Raw genomic sequence first — 19,297 nt, 5'->3', positions numbered from 1 at the left:
ATCTGAAGCAAGAGTTAATGGTTACATTATGGATGTTGAAGCAAATATTTGACTTTCTTGCACAATGTATGAAGATCGTGAGTTCTGAGCAGTAGCTGATTTGCTTTTCTGCTTGACCTCTTTGCCTTGAATAATTCCTGTTACTTGGGTCCCAAAAATACCCATATTTCAGATGCTGCAGCTCATTCAATCATTGATAAACTCATTAAATCTAGGGCATGAATATTTAATATTTTGAATATGCTTTTCTCTTTTTGTATATGCTTTTCTTTTTGAATATAGATAAAACAATAAAATGTGCATATAAATGATTTCTGTTGTGCAACTTCCATACTTAAAATTATCCCCCACGTGGTGGACTTGAAAGGCAGGAAGGAAGAGAAACATTTGAACTTCCTATTCAGTATCAGCTCTTTGTTATCTAATACCAGTATTTTACTGGCTGACATGTTTAAAAGCTTCCTGTGAGGAGCAAATCACTGTAGTAGATGCAAAACTACAAATGGCAGTATATAAAAGCAAAATGACTCTTGGTTTATACATTAATTTGCACATTTTTGCCAACACAAGACAAATTCATAATAGACTGATACAGTATATCAAATATTGTTCCTGAAAATAGTAGTAAGAACACTCTCACTGGATTCTGAGGCACAATATTTGTGATGTAAAGGAAGGTGTGCAGAGGTGAGTGTGCCCAGTGGCTCTACCAACTCCTGTACAAGAGGGGTGATACTCTACAGAGTGCAGGGAAATCTCACTGTCAGATGTGAAGCAGAGTTTGTGCAGCATTTGTGGTGCCAGCAGAATGATTTAGAGAGTTTGCAGTGACTGGAAAGGCTTTGTCCATTGAATGGAGAGTGCACCTGAATTCTTTACAAATGTGGGGGCTCGAAATGGCTCTTCTTGCAGAGAGGATTAGGTGACTGAGCCACTGAGAAGAGCATTTTGCTGACTGCTTTTCCTGTTGAGGGTATATCTCATTTACCTGGCTGGCCAGTACCACTTGTGCCAGGGAAGATCAGAGAATCTATTGAAATGATTGAAAAGTACTGGATTCATTAGTATTTCATTGCTCCAGGACATTTCTGTCTCCTCAGTTGGTACACTGGTCCATGAGGTTCATTGTGTGTCACTCTGAACATTCCATATACATAGTCTGTGTTCACTCAGTGCTAAATGATGTGAGCAGAAGAAAGAATGAAGATGTGGTTTTTTTCAAGTTAGATTGTGTAAAATGCCCAGATTTACTTTTCTGCTATTGGTCAGGTGTTCAGGATTTCTTTAATTCTATTTACTATAAACAGACATCCTGGCACAAATTTAGAGCTAAATTTCAAGAATCCAGATAGTCTAAATATTTTATTGATTACATTTTATACACTGATGTAGAACACAAAGTGTAAGTTACTTTGTGATTTTTTTTCCCTAGTAATACACTTGTATCAATACATGGCACTAACCATTTCAAATTGCAGTCAAATTATCTACTGCTGCAAGTCCATCCTGTGAAACTACCTGTAGGTAATACATTTTCTTTTGATTCCAGTGGCCTTTGTACTGGCTACTAACACAATAAACTCTCCTTTATGATGCCGGGATATTAGTAGTTACCCAGCCTGTGGATAAGGGTGTCCTGGAGCCCCTCTGTGCCCTAGGACTGGGCAGGGTTGGCCACTCTGCCCATGAACAGCAGGCAGCTGGTCCTGTGCTCGTAGATGAGGAAGAGGAAGGGGCGGTCGACGATGAAGCGCGTCTGGGTGGAGAGGGGCATGAACCCCACGGTGGTGACGGCCGCGGCCTCCGTGCCCTCCTCGTTCACTGTGATCGTGCCTTGGTGGCTGAACTGCTCCCACAAACAAGCAAACAGAAAGGGAAAACCAACAGAGGAGAAATTGAGACTCTCCTGAGTACACTCAGACTCTGTGCTCACAGCCTTCCTTTCCCCCCTCCACATCCCACACGCTCCCACTCCCACTGGTGACACCCACACAGCACAATCCCTGGGGATTTGTTTGTGGAAGGGCCTGTTCCTGACTGACCACAACACTCTCACTGCCTTTGACATCTGAGTAAACCTGCTCCTCCTTGTGGGAATAGACATACAGACATACCCACGTCCCTCCAGGGAAGAGGATAAAAAATATTATTCAAGCTTCTTGTGCCATATTACTATGATGCTGCCATGTTATCAGGTGATACAGTTTAGTCAGAAAGGAAATGAAAGGAGCAGTAAATACCCTGTCAATGGTGATCTTCTCTTCTGATATACCAGAGTAGTCGCCTTTTCCATTGAACAGTTCTTCTATTCCCATGGATCTCAGATAACCAATCAAGCCATAGCTCCTCTCCAGCTTAAATTTAGGCAGAACCACCTCTCTTGTTCTAGTGAAAATCAACACAAAAAGGACAAATCATTGAGCAGGTACATATTTGTGTGACTCCTTTGCTGTACAGGTCTGTTGTGGTTTGGGTTTTTTGCCGTCTTCAGCAAGCAGCACACAAATATACAGGACTGTTTACTGTACTTTTGCTTTCAAAACTTGAGCATTGTCACTTAAACTGTTTAAAAAAATTAATTCCCCTCCCCAAACTGTCAGGTTATCAACTTGATATTTCACTTATGATGATTTGCATTATTTATGTATGTAAGATGAGTGGCTTTGAGCAGTTCAGTGCATGGGTGGGTATGTCTGTCATGAATGTCGAGCTGTCACATTTTCTGGAGCACTAAACTGGAGATTTGTCACTTATTGTATACAACATAAACAGGTTGAATTCCTGAATGAGACGTCAAATCATCTCTTTTTATCAAGTCTGAAGGCAGATACACCAAGTCTGTCATCTTGCACAAGACAGGCTGTATTATTTTTCCTCTCCCACAAGTGCTGTGTCCGTGGTTGGTTATGGAATGTGTGCCTTTAACACAGCTCTGCTGGAATGCTCAGTGCTGAACTGAACGTGGGCTGCTCCCCCTGTGACAGAGATTATTCTGCACCAATAACCTGTTATTTTCAGATTCCTGTTTTTGCTCCTCATTGTAAACGTTATCAGGAAGAACTTCTTTAAACCTAAATCATTAAATACTCTATAGAAAGAGTTTTGAAACTTTGTTAGAATTTTCCGCTTCAGCCATCCTTGATTTCCTGATGGCATTTAAATTTTGAGAGCTGACTGGTCCTGATTTTTAGTTCAGTAAATCCATTTTGGGGTGCTTTGTTTAGGTTAATATTTCTAATCAAAATACAATATATTCTCTTCTGTGTGCTTTACTTACCCTTGTCAGTCTCATCAAGAAAATACATTAAGACTTTAACAAGATGTGCTTTTCAGCAGGTACCTGTTTGTCATGCTCTTCTGCCACTTTTCCACCACTTGGGGTGTTATCTGCTTTTCCAGGGCTTTCATGCCAGACAGTTTGTGTGGCAGCACAACGAGCATGCTGATGTTGCCCACGAAGGGGAGCTGGATCACACCACAGTCCAGCTCGGGGTCTGCAGCTGCCAGGAAGTTGCCCTTGGTCTGCATCATGGGCACCTTCACCGTCTGCTTCTCGTTCAGGCGGAAGCTCCTCTTCATTGTCATTTCCACGGGGAACTTATTCTCCCAAGTTCCTGTTAACACAGTGCAGAAGGCAAATAAAACCCCAAGACCTTGTTTAAGAAAGTATTCCCAGAATAATAGTTTACATTGGGCTTTGAGTCACGTGAATTGGGAATTACTGCAGGAGATTGTTGACTTCAGTTAAGCCTGATTAGAAGACAAGTTGTAAAGTGACTGTAGAATTCGTGGTTTTCTAAACTAACATTTTGAGTGTCCTGAATTACAAAAGCAGGTAAACACAAACTGGAGAACTGAGGGAGGTTGTTGTATGTTACTTTTCTGTATGAGGAACCCAGAAATTACAACATTTAACCAGATGAAAAATACTTGCCAGAGTTTGCCCCTTGCAGAAGGGCTGGCCCAGCTGTATTTTCTGAGACCTGGTGCTTGAGTCCAGTACCAAAGGCACCTGTTTCAAGCATGTTATTTATTGGTGCATCAAACTAAGCAATGGCTGGTTTAGTTTTCCATATGGTTTTAAAAGATGTTATGCTGAAGGCATTACCTTAACTTAGTCCATTCAAGCCAGTTACTTTTCTGTCTTAACAGAACCTGAAGAGTTGGGTTGTTGAGTGCTTAATTCTGTGGCCCAGCTGGATGTGATAAAAGGCTCCTGTAGAAGTGCTGAAATCTGGCAGGTTTATGTTCCAATGATGCAATTCAACACATTTTGCAGCCCAGAAAGCTTTGCCATCATGGTTTGAATCTCTTTCTGTGAAGGTACTTTGAATACCCGAAATATTTACTGACTGTTTGAAAGAAGGTCCTTTTTTTGTAAAGCAGTGCTCAATTATTCTCTTTTTTAGAACTGTGTCTCTGGAATAAGCATTATTTCTTTCTCAATGGGCAGACAAAGATAGAAGATTTTAGTGGAAATAGGATTACTGTTGTTTCCTGTTAAAACTCTGATTTTAGGTCACCGTAGGCAAGCAGGTATGAGGAGAATGTGGCTGTGACTGTGTGGAGAGCCTGCAAATTTAACTTTAATTAGTGCAAGTCATTCTGAGCCCCTTAATCTGACTTTACCAAATTGACTGTGAAGTTAAAAAAAAACAACCTTAAGTCCAATTTCATTCTAATAGTTTCTTCATATGTCAGGCTGATGGGGACCAGTTTGAGAAGAGATGAGCCTGTAGTTAATGCTCTGAAAGGAATGGGGTATAAAATGTATTATGCCATTCCCAAACAAATTTTGTCACTTCTCAGGTAACCCTAAGATGTGGCTGTTGCTCAGGGAGCAGAATTCACAGGCACAGGACCCCAGCTGGGTGATGACAGGGAGCTGCTGTGGGCCAGGGAAGCTCCAGCAGCACTGTCAGCATGTGAGGGCTGGGAGACAGAATCAGCTCTTCCTAGGAAAAGAGAGGAGCTGGGGAATGTTTTTCTTGGATTCAGTTTTGCAAATGTTTGTCTTGGGGTAAAATCCTGATCCCCAGCAGGAGGGGTTTGGTCAGATGAAAGCAGCTGGCACGGGGTGATTTTGGGGCTTCCTGTTTTGGGTCTCCCACCAAGATGTCTTTTGGATCAATCCAAAAGTGGTGGCAGATTTTTTCTGCCCTGGTTGTTTCCCCTCTTGAATTCATAGAAATAACCAGCTCCTACTTGATAGGGAGCTCATAAATGATTGTTCAGAGCTCTCAGCAATGGAAGGTGGATCTCGGTTGGAGGCAGACTGAACACCTGTACAAGATAAAATGTGCTTCTTACCATTGTGAATAGTTCCCAAGAGTTTCTTGATGGTGTTTAATATAAAAGGAGCTTACTCAGTATCTCTCATACTGAGCATCTCTCTCTGATAACTCCCACAGGTTTCCAGGCTCTGAGGGCTTAACAGACACTTGTCTGCAATTGTACAAACTGTTACTATTGTGAGTGGAAAGATGTGGACAAAATTGACGTGTCTAGAAGAAGTAGTGGGGAAACCAGGAAGACTCAGGAGCAGAATTTGCTTTAGTTCCACTCAAAATAGAATTCCCAGGAGACTGTAAGGCAGAAGAACGGGAGACAGCAATACAGAATTGATCTTTTTGTTTTCATGGGTAGAAATCATCACTGCCTTCAGCAGGTGGCACCAAGGCAGTTTGGGTTAACAGGAGTCCATGGGCAGAAGGAAAAGCCAAAAGTGTTTTTGATCTTGCTGACTCAGGACTTCCAGTACTGCAGCTGTTTATTTTTTGGTGGTGTTTTTGTTTCTTTTAGGCAGTGTGAGAATTAACAATTTCAAAGTGAAACAAAAAGCATTTTCAAATTTGACCAAATTAGGGGGGGGAGGGAAGGGGGAAGGAAGTATCAGTTTCACTTTCCCTAATTCTTGTCTTAGGATGGTTGAATGGACAGTAAAGCCCCATCTTTAGTATGGTATGATTATCAGAGATGTAGTTCAGCATACAAGTTAAGTGCCAGTTGGGTGGTACCTGAGAACAGGAGATTATTTGGACCTTATGCTAATGATTGCTTCAGATCTCTAGTGGATATTGGTGGCGTTACTCAGGGGAGTGGCAAAAGGTACATTTTATAAACTTACAGCAATGCTGAGATGGCAGGTGTAAGAGAGCCCTTGAGGGTTATAGAAGAGAGTGTTGTGCTTACCAATGTCTTTGTCCTTTTGGGCTAATCTGTCTTTCTTTACTTGTGTTATAAGTCAACTGCTTTTCATCCTAAACAGTCAGTAACAGATTTCCTTTTTACCCTCAGTTCCTCTTTCACTGGCACCTCCCAGGTCTGGCTCATTTAATGTAATTCTAAAAGTTTGTTGAAAAATGGACAGACTTTCAACCTGAGGCAGAAAACTACTGTTGTAAATCTCAAAACAGGCTCTTAGTTTAAATGTAAATAAATTGAAAATAAGGATTCATAATAAGAATATATTATACAGTCTTTACTCAAACGTCTTTAACCATTCAGCCTATAATGATACATGTAGGTCCCATATCAGCAGGCACTTCTTGCTGAATTATTTGAAATATTCCAGGTAGTGAATGTGTTTGTTTTCACTTGTAGAACTCTTTTTTTAGTTACTCTCTTCAGTCCCTTGTTGACAAGGATCATGCTCTGATCATATTAAAAAAAAATTTAAAAATACACACTCAGGCTGAAATTCTTTATAGCCATTCCTGTGAATCCTGAAAACCTCACCAGTGTTAGGTTCATGACCTGGAATCAGTGTGCATCATTTCAGTGAAGCCAGGACTGAATGCCACCAGTAACTTGTACATGCATTAGTACCTCCTGCCTGAGGCTGATGCTTTCTGGGGCTATTTTAAATCCATACAAGCTTTTTTTTAGTCTTTCTGTGAGTTTCTAAGGTTTCGGACATAATAAGCATTTGTTCTGTGCCTACAATACCCACTAACATCAGAGCATGACAGGAACACCAGTGTGCTACAGAAACCTGCATAAATGGGATCATAATGGAGATTTTTAATGAGGGAGTCAGGAGGTTTTTTGGTGGTGTAGGCTGGACTTCAGTCTGGGATTTCTAATGACATAGGCAGTGAATACTGAGAAAATCCATCACTAAGACTGAAATAGCAGATTCTTACCTTTGAAGTAGATACAGTTAAGAATCATCATCAGCGTTGCAGGGCTTACACTCACAAGAGCTTCCTTTATTAATCCCTTGGTCAGCTTCAGGATGCGCTCGTTGGTTTTGGTTATGAAGTTGGGGTCTGAGAAATCAGCTGGTTGGGCATCAGCAAAGTAGTAAGTTTTCATATTGTTTCTGAAATCATTCAGAACAGAGAAGTCCTTCTGAATGTAAATGTCATTGACAGACCTCAGCGTGTAACCGAAATTGCGCCTGAAGAGCCGGTGGGTGAGTTTGCGGAACAGATTGTGAACAGTCATGAGCTCGTATTTGGTGCTGGCATTAATGAACTCCTGAAAGCCAAGGACAGACAACACTTCCTGCTGAGTCTGAGCCTTCAGGCCCAGGGAAATCATAGCCATGGCAGTGGAGATACCAACAGGGGCCATGATGATGTTATCTGAGGAGTTGGCCTTGTCTGCCACGCTGCGGTAAAGGTTGAAGCCAAAGTTTGCGTTGAGGATATTGAGGCGCTGGATTCGGGTTTTGCCTTGGAATAGTTCCAGAATATTTCCTTGCTGAACTTCAGAAACCATGTATGGGCCAGCATCAATAACATCACTGTAGTCATCTTCACTCAGTATCTTGTCGAGGTCTATATAGTCCTCCTCCTCCTCCTCCTCAGGAATCAAGTCGTTGGTGATGGTGTTTTCTCTGTGGAACTCCAAGGGTAGGTTTGGCATGTCATAAGTCCCGTTTTCATGTGGCTGTGCACCTTTAAGGCTTTCAAAATGCTCAACAAAGTCCTTGATGCCACAAAATGTGGAGGTTATGATGAGAGCAAGGGCAAGCAACTGAAGTAGGAACTTCATTCTGACAGGTGAAAACCTGGAAGACAATATAACACAGTTGAGAGACCAGAAGGTAATTGAATTTTAGTAATTTAAGTTATCTGTTCCCTAATTTCAGGTCCATGCTGAATTCTGTCACAGCAGAAGAGCTATGGTTACCTTATTCAGCAGCATTTTTTCTTAGTGGAACAGATCTTAATTAGATGGATAAATCTGTGTTGCTGGTAATTGGTCTTGCTTATATAATGTCTCCAGCCTGCCAAGGAATTGGTTGACCTCCTCCCATACAAGTGGCCATTCCTGGCATATTTCAGCAGGAACAAACTCATTACTTAAAATCTGTGGTACTGCTCCTTTATAAACCTGTTACACTTAAAATGAGCACCAACTGTGTTATGAGCGTGTGCTGAAAATAGGATGTGAAGGTGAGTTTGAAGATTGGAGCCTGGCAGGAGGAGGGACTCCCGTCCCAGTCCCCCACAGGAGCATACCAGAGGGCTGAGATGTGCTGAAAAATGTGAAAAACAAATGTCCTGTAGCTACAACAAAAACGAGAGTATTTTGGAAGAGTGAGGCTGAAATCTGATGGACTGAAGGCAATCCAGGCATGTAGAAAGAAGTTTTTGCACTAAATGGCACTAGTGAGACTGCACTGGGGGAAGGGTTGGGCATAACTGTATGTCCCGGCCTGCTCATGGTCATGCTGGGGTGTGTTGCTCTCATGTGCACCTCCCTGCAGCTCTGTGTGCTCCTCTGTGCTTTCCTCATGGGTTGGCTTCATTCTGCTGTTTGGTTTGTTGTGTTTTGTTTCACTTTTGTGTAGCTCTGCAGAACTTGCACTGCTCTCTGTTTTCTTCATAATGTGAAGTTTCTGTGAGTTCCTGTTCAGAGTTTTGTTTCTCTGGGCTTAGTGTTATCCCTGTTCTAGATTTCTAACCCCACCTGTTTTGTTTGAGAATACTTTTAAGTAGAACTGGCATTTTTCCTGAGGGAAGCTGAACCAATCCTTCACCTACTGAATATTGGACTATTGCATTTTTAAATTGCTTTTGAAATCAAGAATTTTCTTAGATTATCTTCAAGCAATATATACCTATCAGTCTTACTCAGCTGAAAAACAGTCTCAAGAAGTGGGTCTGAGATGCTTTTCACCATAATAGTGGGTGCAGTAATTACAGTGATCTTAAAAAGATACAAAAACGTGCAATTCCCTCCTGTGACAGTCAAAGACCAAACTGTCAGTGTTCAATAACTCTGTCAGCTGGAGCTGTGATGGGTGACTGAATGCCAGGGCCTGGGGTCCTGCTCAGACTTACTGAGAAAGTTATTTGATGACTTTATAAAGTCAAATTCTATTGGTAGTACTTTTTTGAGTAAAAAGAAAATTATTTTCAATATAATATAGGACCAAACACTGAATACAGTTAAAATAAGGTGTTGATTAAAATGCCTTTTAAATTAACAAATAGTCCAGAGAGCTGTTCTGTAGAAGTAAAATACATAAGTATCTGTTCACTGACCTGTACATAGTGAATAAAACCAGTGCTTGAAGGAAAAGATTTTCAAACATGTTGTAACAGGACTGAAGCAATTGAGCTGACAGTTTGATTTTTTTTTAACTCTTCCCCCCCAAACTAATTTACTTGAAATCTTAAAACCATTGAAGGTGATTCTCCCATATAAAAAGAATACATTGTTTTGCAGAAACAAAGGGTCCATAGAACATGCTTTTAAAATTGTTTTAGGCTGTGACTGAACGTCTCAAGCCACTCTTTTTCTTACTGTTCCTTCATAAATTCATTACTTTTTCCCCGCCCCCAGAGTCATGCCCTTAGGGCTGAGATCCTGTGTCCAGTAACCATTGATAAACATTTTCTGCTTTTGGCACAGCAGAATTTGCTGTCTGTATTCCCAGCTTTACATTCTCCTCTTCCCCAAAGTTCAGTTACTGCTCAGCTGCACTTACAGGCAAAACATTCCCCCCCTCTGCAGTGTCTGTGCCTTTGCTCAGGTCTACCCCAATAACAGAAGAGGTAAATGGAGCTTACCTTTAAGCCACTGCACGGGAAGGATGTGTTGAAAAGCCCAAGTAAGGGGAACAGCAGGGTTTAAATCTGAACTTTGACGCTGCTTTTTTGTGTATCTCCCAAAGCAAACATTCCCTAAACCAAACACTGCTAAACTTCCTTCGTCAGCCAAAATCCCTCCCTTGCCTGGTGATCTCTGCTGAATTCTCTGCTGTTTGTTGAACTGCTTTTATGGCTTTGCAGGTACCTTGTTCACTTTTGAGGAAGATCTTTGAGCAAAAACTGGGCTCTGTGAAGTTTCAAAGTCAAGCACACACATAAACTTGACTATTAATGACAGTAAAAGCCCCACAGCTGCTGGTTTTGCTGAAATGGGAGTGGGGGGAGCATCTTACAGCAAACGTGTTTGAGGCCTCTGTGGTTGGGATGGTGGGGCTTCTTCAGCCAGTATTATATTGGTGCAAACACTGCCATTGCACAAGCAATTTTTTACCATAGTGGCACTCACCAGCTTAAACTCAGCTTAATTTTACTGTAATAGAGGGATTTTTTCATGTTTTTTAAATGAACAATCTCCCTCATGATTTATAAATACATCCAAAGTTGGCTTTATGTGAGATTTCAGTGAAATACTTTCTATGAGGTTCGGTGAAATAGTGCTGGATTTGATCCCTCAAGGGAATTACTGTAGTTAGAGAAAATTTCTTCAAGCCAGATTAGAGTGTAACATTTTCATAAGAAAGTTTAGGGTAACAATACGCAGTCATATTGAATGAAGTTTGCAATTTAATGGACGATTTCTTTCATTTTTTATATGCTTGCCCATACCTCTCTTTTTAGGGTAACACACTATGATCTTTGTAATATAAATTTCTCTAAACTTGCATATCATGTTGACTGGGAGGATAAACTGCTCCTCTGATGGTAGCAGCTGTTTGTGCAAAAAGTATTGGAGATTTTTACTGAATGTGTTGAAAATAATGCTCTTTTCCTTGCTTGTTTAGATAGTAAATTCTTCAGAACTGATGTCATTCTGTGCGTGGGTGCAAACAATGAAAGATCCCCAATTGGTGCCTCAATGTATTTCCAGAGAGCTCATAGACAATAGCAACCAGAAGTGTGTTTGACTGATATTTATTTGGTTTGGAGTTCCTTTACACTGAAGCAAAGCTGCATGGCATTGTTTTCAGCACAGTTTAAAGGACCCTGTGGTCTCTTGCTCCCTGCAGTTGATAGTATACTAATATTATGTATTCTCTTCAGAGGTTACTGTGTCAGTGTGGTGTTATTCCTGTGTAGAACAAAGGAAATTCTTACTTCAGGCATCTCAGAAGTTTGCCTTTCACATCCCTTAACCAGAACTTATTTTCTTCAGTATACCAACAGCTGTATAATACTGGTTTTCATAGGTGACAAAGAATATTACCTTTGTAAATCATAGTAAAGAAGGTACATGAATTGATTCCTTAGCGTGGAATTAAGTTATTGTAACTCCCCTCATTTCCTGATGTTGCTTTTGTTTCTCTGGCAGCTCACAAGGCGCTTGCCACCCATCAAGGAGGCCAAGCCCAGGCTGCAGAAGCTGTTCCGGGACTTCTGGTTGTACTCAGTGCTGATGGGATTTGCTGTGGAAGGATCAGGTACTGGGGTTGCTGAGAGAGCAGCACTGCTGCTCCCAGTCAGACACAAACCACATGCAAACCAGTCATAGTAGATGGAAGAAAAATCACAGGCAAGGCAAACAGCTTATGTGACAGTTCTCTGGGAGGATTTCTTTACTTATTTGCTCTTTTGCCATGAGATTCAGCACAGTAGGACTTGTACTTAGTTTTATTTCTAAGTTAGTAGCTTTGGTTAAGTCTGAGTTTTGATAGCGAAGTTCCTGAAATGAAAGAGCAAACACATGGAGTACAATGGTACTCAAGTAGAAACTTTTTATCCACTGAGAAAGTTCACTTGGAATTACCTAAACATGCTTATTAAGTCTGGATCACTCGTGTTGCATGTTCAGGCTCAAGTGCACGAATAATTGGCCCTAGGAAGTAGTACAAAACTTGGTAATGAGGATAACCTTGTGAAGCCTGACTTTGTTTTTTCTCCCTCACCCCACCTTCCTCTTTATGCTTCTGTTCCAGGTCTTTGGCCAGAAGAATGGTATGAAGGTGTATGTGAAATTGCCACCAAGTCTCCATTGCTCACATTTCCCAGCAAAGAGCCACTTCGATCTGTCCTTCAGTACAATTCTGCCATGAAGAACGACACTGTGACTTCTGTAGGCACTGATTCCTTCTATTGCCTCCTTCTTAATGTCTGACAGTGTTAAATGACATGATATCTGTGATATATTGAAGTAGCACAACACCCCTTCAACCTGCCTCCTAGTAGTGAAAAGCAGCTTTGTTATGCTGCTCTCTGACAGCAGAATACAGAAGTGGATGGGGTTATTTTCAAGGTGTGTTAATACAAGTGTTTAGGGTGGTAGCTTGATTAGGTGTAGAAACCAGGACTTTGTAGAGATGGAAGCCTCTTAGTGCTGTTTCATCCTTTTTGTATCACACAAAACTTGCACTGTTTAAGGAAAATCAACAAAGTTTGAAAGGAAGCAACACATTCAGTGTTCCAAAGAAATGTTAAGTGAGCTCTGGCTTGATACTGGTATTGTTCTCTCTCCCTGCTGCTTGCAGGATAGATTTTGCCCAAAGACTGGTTCTGGTAGCAGTGCAAAGTGGATTGAAGAGTTGCAGTTTATGAAATGTCCTTGGCTCCCAAATCATACAGAAATATACCTTGTGCCTGGTCACTTAATTCTGTGGCATCAGAGAATGGCCCAGCAGGTCCCTGAAGTTTCAGAAGCTGGACAGTGTTGATGCAGGTCGAACTTACATGCATTTAGTGTAGGAATTGTATTTCTTCATTAGTATAAACTGCCTGGAAATCAGCAATTATTTCTGCAAGGAGCTTGACTTCAGTGTTTAATTCTGTTGCGTGTTTGAAGAATTCTGACTTGCTGAGTCAGGGCAGCTTGTTCTGGATCTGCAGACAGAATCTTCCGAGATACTGTTTGCAAAGGTTAAAAAGTGAACAGGGCAATAGCTGGGTGTGTGTCTGAGAGTGCTGCAGTGCCCCCACCTCAGGTAACTGCTGTGCTCGTCCCCAGGCTGAGTTGAACGAACTGCGCAGCACCATCATAAACCTCCTGGATCCTCCCCCAGAGGTGTCAGCGCTGATCAATAAGTTGGACTTCGCCATGTCCACCTATCTCCTCTCTGTTTACCGCCTGGAGTACATGAGGTAAATATATATATACTTATCTTCACTGATGGATTAAAAAAAAAGTTAAAAGTTGTGTATATTCTAGTTGGAATTGCCAGACACTCAGTGTTTTGAGTCACATTGAAGGTTCTGAGACTGGGAATTCATCTGTGCAAAACTGCTAAATGGAATAACACTGTAAAGCCTGAGAAACGGGATCTCCTCTATATGGAAACTAATTGGAGATGGACAAAAGGGTTCTGTAGGTGTGATGTATCCTCTGCACAATCAGTGTCTGTTCTGAGAGATGAACGTAATGCAGGAGATGAGAAATCTTATTAGTGGTGTCCTTTTCCCCCTCATTAGTGCGTGTCAGGTGTGCTGGTCAAACATACTGAATTCACAAACTTTGGGTTTTTTCCTTTAAAAGTCTATTTATCACTGTTGCTCAAAGGACTGCATAGCTGAAAGCTGAGCTGGAGTTCCAGCAGCAAGGAAAGCAGTGGTTTTTTGGTCTGAGCCCTGTTGAATGTAGAAACAAATGGGATTATCACACTGAAAATTATCATGAAATGGACAATGGTCATGTATGTGAGGTGTCCAGTGTGACTGAAGTGCATAGATTTGTGTTGAAAATGTTGAAGAGAAAATGGAAAAGCAAAAAATCCCTAAACCAAAAATCTCTAAAGCAAACAAAACATAACACAAACAAACCCCCAAACACCTCAACTCACCAAACTCTTCCTTCCCAGGGTGTTGCGTTCCACTGACCAGGATCGCTTCCAAGTCATGTTTTGCTACTTTGAAGATAAAGCAATTCAAAAAGACAAATCTGGTAAGGTTTACCTGTCTAGGTTTTCTTGCACCTTAAGATACAAGGAATTTATGTCCAGGGCTGTAAGACAGGAACAGCTGTATAACAAAATCAAGCAGCTGTATAACGAAATGAGTCATGTTCAGTAGACTGCTGTTGCTTTATCCTTGCCAGGAACACTGGGTTTGTGTTGAAACAGGTTCAGTGTTGGCTGAGTAAACACAGGCACTTTTTAACTGTTAGGTATGGTTTGTAAAACAAATGTAATTTTGATAATCCAACCTGTCACTTCTCTCAATTCCTCAGGCATGATGCAGTGTGTGATAGCTGTTGCTGATAAGGTGTTTGAAGCCTTCCTGACAATGATGGCTGATAAAGTAAGTTACATGGAAACCTAAATTTTGTATTTGTGTAAATGTTCTCATTTCAGTTTATGGAAGTGTGTTTGGGATTTCCCTCGAGCTTCATACTTCTCTTTGGCATGTATTTTAGCCTAAAACTAAGGAAAATGAAGAAGAGCTGGAGAGACATGCTCAGTTCCTGCTGGTGAATTTTAACCACATTCACAAGAGGATCAGGAGAGTTGCAGACAAATACTTATCTGGACTGGTAGACAAGTGAGTGTGGATTTAATTTTCCTGTTCTCTTTTCACAATGGCCGCTTAGTGATTACTTGGGCAGTTGGTGATGGTGGTCAAATGAGTTTTCTTGTCTGGTACTTCTGCTGAAACATTTCCTTGAAAAATAATATGCTACAGTATTTTCAGCCTGAACCCTGAAACCCCTGCTTAAAACCTGTGTGTGCTTGGTATTCCCGTGGGTGGAGCAAAGTGTCTGTGATACAAACTCAACTCTATGAAGTGGCTCTGCTCAGCTTTTGGCTCTGGGTTAAGCCAGGCTGCTCTGAGCCATGGCAGGCTTGTGGCTCCTGTTGAGTCTGAGTTTACACAGTCATGGGTAGAGCTCTTTGAGCAGCTCCTTTTCTTGGTACAATAATTTCCCTCCTCAGCTCTCCATGCTTACTGTGTTTCTGAATTCTGCCTTGCTCTAGATTTCCTCACTTGCTGTGGAGTGGAACTGTGCTGAAGACTATGCTGGATATTCTGCAGACATTGTCACTGTCTCTTAGTGCAGTGAGTCCTTTTTCTTTCATAGAATTGATTTTTTTTGCTTTGTGTTGCATTTATTTGATACTTAAGTTCTTAATTTGTCCTTTCATCACTGAGATTGATAAAATCAATTTTAAATTCTGTAAAGCAGGAAGTGCCTTTGCAACTCTGTTTCACAAGTAATAAAACTAGTGCTATAAAGTTGTTGTCAAATATGGTTTATAATTGTTGAAATGTCTCATTTGAAATAAAAATTTAGTGGTGTTTTTCTGCTTTGTGGTTTGGTTGGGGCTTTTTTTAACTAATTGTTGCTTTCAGATTGTCTTCTCCCCAGTCCATGTATGTGTATCCATATTCCTTCAGTCTGCTACATGGTAATATTTTTGAGGATAGAAATGCTTTATAGAGTTTTATTTTTGTAATAAATGTTGAGAAGAGGGCTTTGAATTGTTAAAATTATTTATACTGAAAACCAAACAGTTTATTTTAGAGCAGTTCAAAATTACTTTGAGGGCAAATATTAGCACAGAAAGGTTTGGTAATCAGGTTTATTGTAGTAGTATTCAAGTCACATGGTGATGAATTTTAACTTACTGAGAGCTGATAATCGTTTGTCTTTAGGACATTCACAAGGACCAACCATACTATGACATTCCTGATGCTCCATACAGAATAACAGTCCCTGACACACATGAAGCCAGAGAGGTAGGTTATACAAGAACCCTCCTTGGTTATCAAAGGACAAAACAATGCCTTAGGTGTTTTTTCATGTCTTGAAGATAAATTAGTGAGTTACTCCGAATGGTCATTTTTAAAAAATACTTCCCTAGATGAAATTTTCCTAACAGAATATGACACTAGGTATGTATGTTTTTCTGTATCTTCTTATTTTACTTGACTTAGAGTGTGACAGTTCTTTGCTTATCAAGGGTACATTTAACAGTTACAGAAAATTTTAGCTGTGTCGTGTTGCTGCAGCCTGTCCTGCTGCTTATGTCACTTGCTGCACCCTTAAACCCAGGGCCTGTCCCTGAATGTCCTGCATTTTACTGATTGCACTGATGCTTTTTAATTCCAGAGTATAGTCAAGGACTTTGCTGCACGCTGTGGGATGATCCTGCAGGAAGCAATGAAATGGGCTCCCTCTGTTACAAAGTCTCACCTGCAGGTAATGGCCCTGCTTCTGGGAAAAATTGATTTTTGCAGATCTTCAAAATTAGAATGACATGGTGTTCTTTATTTTTTAGGCTATATTTATTTTTTAGACATAGTTTAAAATATTCTTTTGTCTGAGATTTCCTTTATATCACTGGCAGAGGATAATCAGAATTTTTGATTTGATGTGACTTTGGATGTAGTCCAAATGTGTCTCAGAAAATAAGGTTGTGAGCAGTTAAGGAACTACATTGTCCAGGTTAGACTGGTATTCTGTCTAGAGATGCTGAACTTAGTGCTGGTAACAGAATTTCTGGGGTCTCAAGATCTTGGACACTGTAAATCTACTGAAGCTTACATTATCTTCCCTAAAAAAAGTAGTTCTATCTTATCTGAAAGGACAACTAATTATATTTCCTTCTTCTGTGTAGTCCAAAACACTTTCTTTTTAAGGTTCTCTTTGTCAGAAGTGATTCTTCTAAGAGCAGATCTCAGACTTCAAGCATCCCCATCACCCTTGATATCTTTATTCTGTTAGAATACAGAAGGAGTCTTACCCTTGCTGGGTTTAGGAGGACATTCAGAGTTTCTTATTGCCTGAAAGGGCATGTATGTGTGGAATTTAAGTCATGTATGTGTGGAATTAAGTTTCCCATAGTTTGGGGTGATGCAACACTTGTTTATGAGTTGCCTTGTTTTGGAAGTAGTTAAGTATTTGAATTTGGTTTGTTTTGGTTTTTTTCAGGAGTACCTAAACAAACACCAGAACTGGGTGTCGGGGTTGTCCCAGCACACAGGACTGGCCATGGCTACAGAAAGTGTGCTGCACTTTGCAGGCTACAACAGGCAGAACACCACTCTGGGCGTGAGTATCGTGTGCCCCTGGGCAGCTGCTGTGCTGGTTTTGTGACACTCAGTACGGCCACAGAACACAGATTTTCTACAGCACATTTGTCACAGCAGTTGGATGTTACTCAGAGAGGTATCTAATTCCTTTCCATCTCAAATCAAGGAATCTGCCAGTCATGTTCTGTAAAAGAACTAGGTTTTCTGTCACTGATTCTGTGAGTGCTTCTGCATTGGTAGATGTGGATTACTGGGGCATGTTTAGAGACAGGAACAAAATGTTCTCTCCTCTGTTACTGGCAGTTCAGCAAGTTGTTGCATGGAGAGGCAGAACCAAGATCCCACCTCCTCTGTCTTTTTCCTTACCTGTTCATGAAAAGGGACCAGCAGTCCCAGAGCTTCTACCCTTTATATGTTTGGTTTTGGTCTTTCAAAGGTATATCCAAATATCTGTGTATTTCCAACTTCAACTTACTGGATATTAACTGGGAAGGCCACACACTTGCACAGACAGGACCTGAAGATCCCTAAAACATCTGGGTGATAACTTCATGATACTAAGGGAGATGACTAAGAAAGATGGATAACTCAGGATATTCTATGATTCTGTATCCGTGGAATAAATGCACATGTTCCTTATTTGATTTTTATCAGTCCTGGTCCTGTTGTACCTAATAGTCCTGATCCTACTCCTATTATAAAGAAAAGTAAACTTAAAATATACGTGAAGGGATAAAAAGAGACAAATGGTTGATGTGAACAGTATAAACACCCTTTTGTGGTCTGGTCACAGGCAACCCAGCTCACTGAAAGACCAACCTGTGTGAAGAAGGACTACTCCAACTTCATGGCTTCTCTGAACTTGCGCAACCGCTACGCAGGAGAGGTGAGTGAGGATTTCTTGGAAATGTGGAGTGTCCACAAGCTCTGGTGTGGCTTTTCAGGGCATGGTTCCCCTCCAAACTGTACTAGGGTATGGATCTATGTTACATGAAGCACAGTCTCTAAATCCCTTCAAGATAAGAAGTATAATTTTCCTACATTATTAAATAGATCGTTTTACTCTTGGTCTTGCAGATAAAGCTAAAGATTAGATAAAGCTCAAGATTAGGTTGCAGATAAAGCCAAAGATTTAGTAACATCGTAACAAAAGATTCCTCTGTTTGTGGAGCTCCCAAATCAGCACATGACCAATACCAAATGAGATTCCTAAAATTACTGCTCCTTGTTGAAAATCTCATTATATTTTACAGGTTTCTGGAATGATTCAGTTCTCAAATGCTACAGGACGAACATCTGACCTGAATAAACTGATGGTTAAAGAGCTGAATGTTGCTCTTGAGTCAGGCAACACTGAATTCTACACCCAGGCCATGTTTAAGTTGACTGCACTGCTAATAAGCAGCAAAGGTAATGAAAACCAAGTGGAGTTTTGCTTTCTGGCAGTGAATGCCAAGAGTAATAAATTACAGAAACTATCCATACCCCAACCCAGTACACAGCAACTTGAAGCAAAACTGTGTTTTGGGTTTTTTCAATTAGGCTTGTATTGGGGAAAAAAAGCCTTCTTAAACTAGAAGCTGTTTATTAGGAACTGATCATTACATGCTGTGCATGCCAATTCCATGCTGATGTGAAAAGCAGTGATTCTGTTGGATAAATGTGAGTGAATGTTTGTTTTCAGACTGTGATCCCCAGCTCCTTCATCATCTGTGTTGGGGACCCCTGCGAATGTTCAATGAGCATGGCATGGAAACAGCAATTGCTTGCTGGGAGTGGCTGCTTGCTGCCAAGAATGGAATAGAAGTGCCGGTAGGAAGCAATTTAACAACTCTTTCTCTGCCTCTGCAAGGGGCTAAGAGGGAAAATTTTGAGAGATTCACAGTATCTGTGTCAAGCAGGGATGATAAATGCATTTTTAATCTCTTCAGCCTGCCAGAAAATCTCTGTTCATGTATTGTTGGGAGTCTGAGCACCCTCACAAAGTGGACTGTGGGAAACAGATCTTTCTCAGCAGCATGAATGGTAGAGCAGCAGAAAGCTGTTAGGATCTCAGATGTAGGCTTTACTTTGCTGATGAGATGATGCCAGAGCTGTTAATGAGTCAGGTCTAG

General features: G+C 40.9%; 2 protein-coding genes across 3 annotated transcripts in view; one reads left to right on the top strand and one right to left on the bottom strand.

Moving 5' to 3' along the window:
* Positions 1-19,297, top strand: part of PI4KA (phosphatidylinositol 4-kinase alpha) — a 56,807-nt gene that overhangs the window by 20,352 nt on the left and 17,158 nt on the right. For both annotated transcript variants that reach the window (XM_071572335.1, XM_071572334.1), the window contains exons 20-32: positions 11,539-11,647; positions 12,143-12,279; positions 13,165-13,298; positions 14,012-14,094; positions 14,380-14,450; positions 14,566-14,690; positions 15,125-15,206; positions 15,804-15,887; positions 16,261-16,350; positions 17,083-17,202; positions 17,977-18,069; positions 18,437-18,593; positions 18,868-18,995. In XM_071572335.1, the coding sequence (XP_071428436.1) occupies positions 11,539-11,647; positions 12,143-12,279; positions 13,165-13,298; positions 14,012-14,094; positions 14,380-14,450; positions 14,566-14,690; positions 15,125-15,206; positions 15,804-15,887; positions 16,261-16,350; positions 17,083-17,202; positions 17,977-18,069; positions 18,437-18,593; positions 18,868-18,995 (1,413 nt within the window). The remainder of the gene's footprint in view (positions 1-11,538; positions 11,648-12,142; positions 12,280-13,164; positions 13,299-14,011; positions 14,095-14,379; positions 14,451-14,565; positions 14,691-15,124; positions 15,207-15,803; positions 15,888-16,260; positions 16,351-17,082; positions 17,203-17,976; positions 18,070-18,436; positions 18,594-18,867; positions 18,996-19,297) is intronic.
* Positions 1,344-10,129, bottom strand: SERPIND1 (serpin family D member 1). Its single transcript, XM_071572336.1, has 5 exons — positions 10,029-10,129; positions 7,146-8,017; positions 3,341-3,614; positions 2,241-2,385; positions 1,344-1,846 (listed from the first exon to the last, which is right to left on the bottom strand). Exons 2-5 carry the CDS (start codon positions 7,999-8,001, stop codon positions 1,655-1,657), a joined length of 1,467 nt encoding a protein of 488 aa, XP_071428437.1. The 5' UTR covers positions 8,002-8,017; positions 10,029-10,129; the 3' UTR covers positions 1,344-1,654.

This window comes from Pithys albifrons, chromosome 17 (genome assembly GCF_047495875.1).
Source record: "Pithys albifrons albifrons isolate INPA30051 chromosome 17, PitAlb_v1, whole genome shotgun sequence".
In the NCBI taxonomy this organism is placed as follows: Eukaryota; Metazoa; Chordata; class Aves; order Passeriformes; family Thamnophilidae; genus Pithys; species Pithys albifrons.
Note: the sequence above shows the minus strand (reverse complement) of the source record. Positions and strands in the feature narration are given on the sequence as shown.

Coding starts and splice junctions, on each gene's coding strand:
- SERPIND1 (XM_071572336.1), bottom strand. CDS start 8,001: ATGAAGTTCCTACTTCAGTTGCTTGCCCTTGCTCTCATCATAACCTCC. Junction 3,615..7,145: donor TAACTGTATCTACTTCAAAG/GTAAGAATCTGC, acceptor CTGTGTTAACAG/GAACTTGGGAGAATAAGTTC. Junction 2,386..3,340: donor CAGAAGAGCATGACAAACAG/GTACCTGCTGAA, acceptor GATTTTCACTAG/AACAAGAGAGGTGGTTCTGC.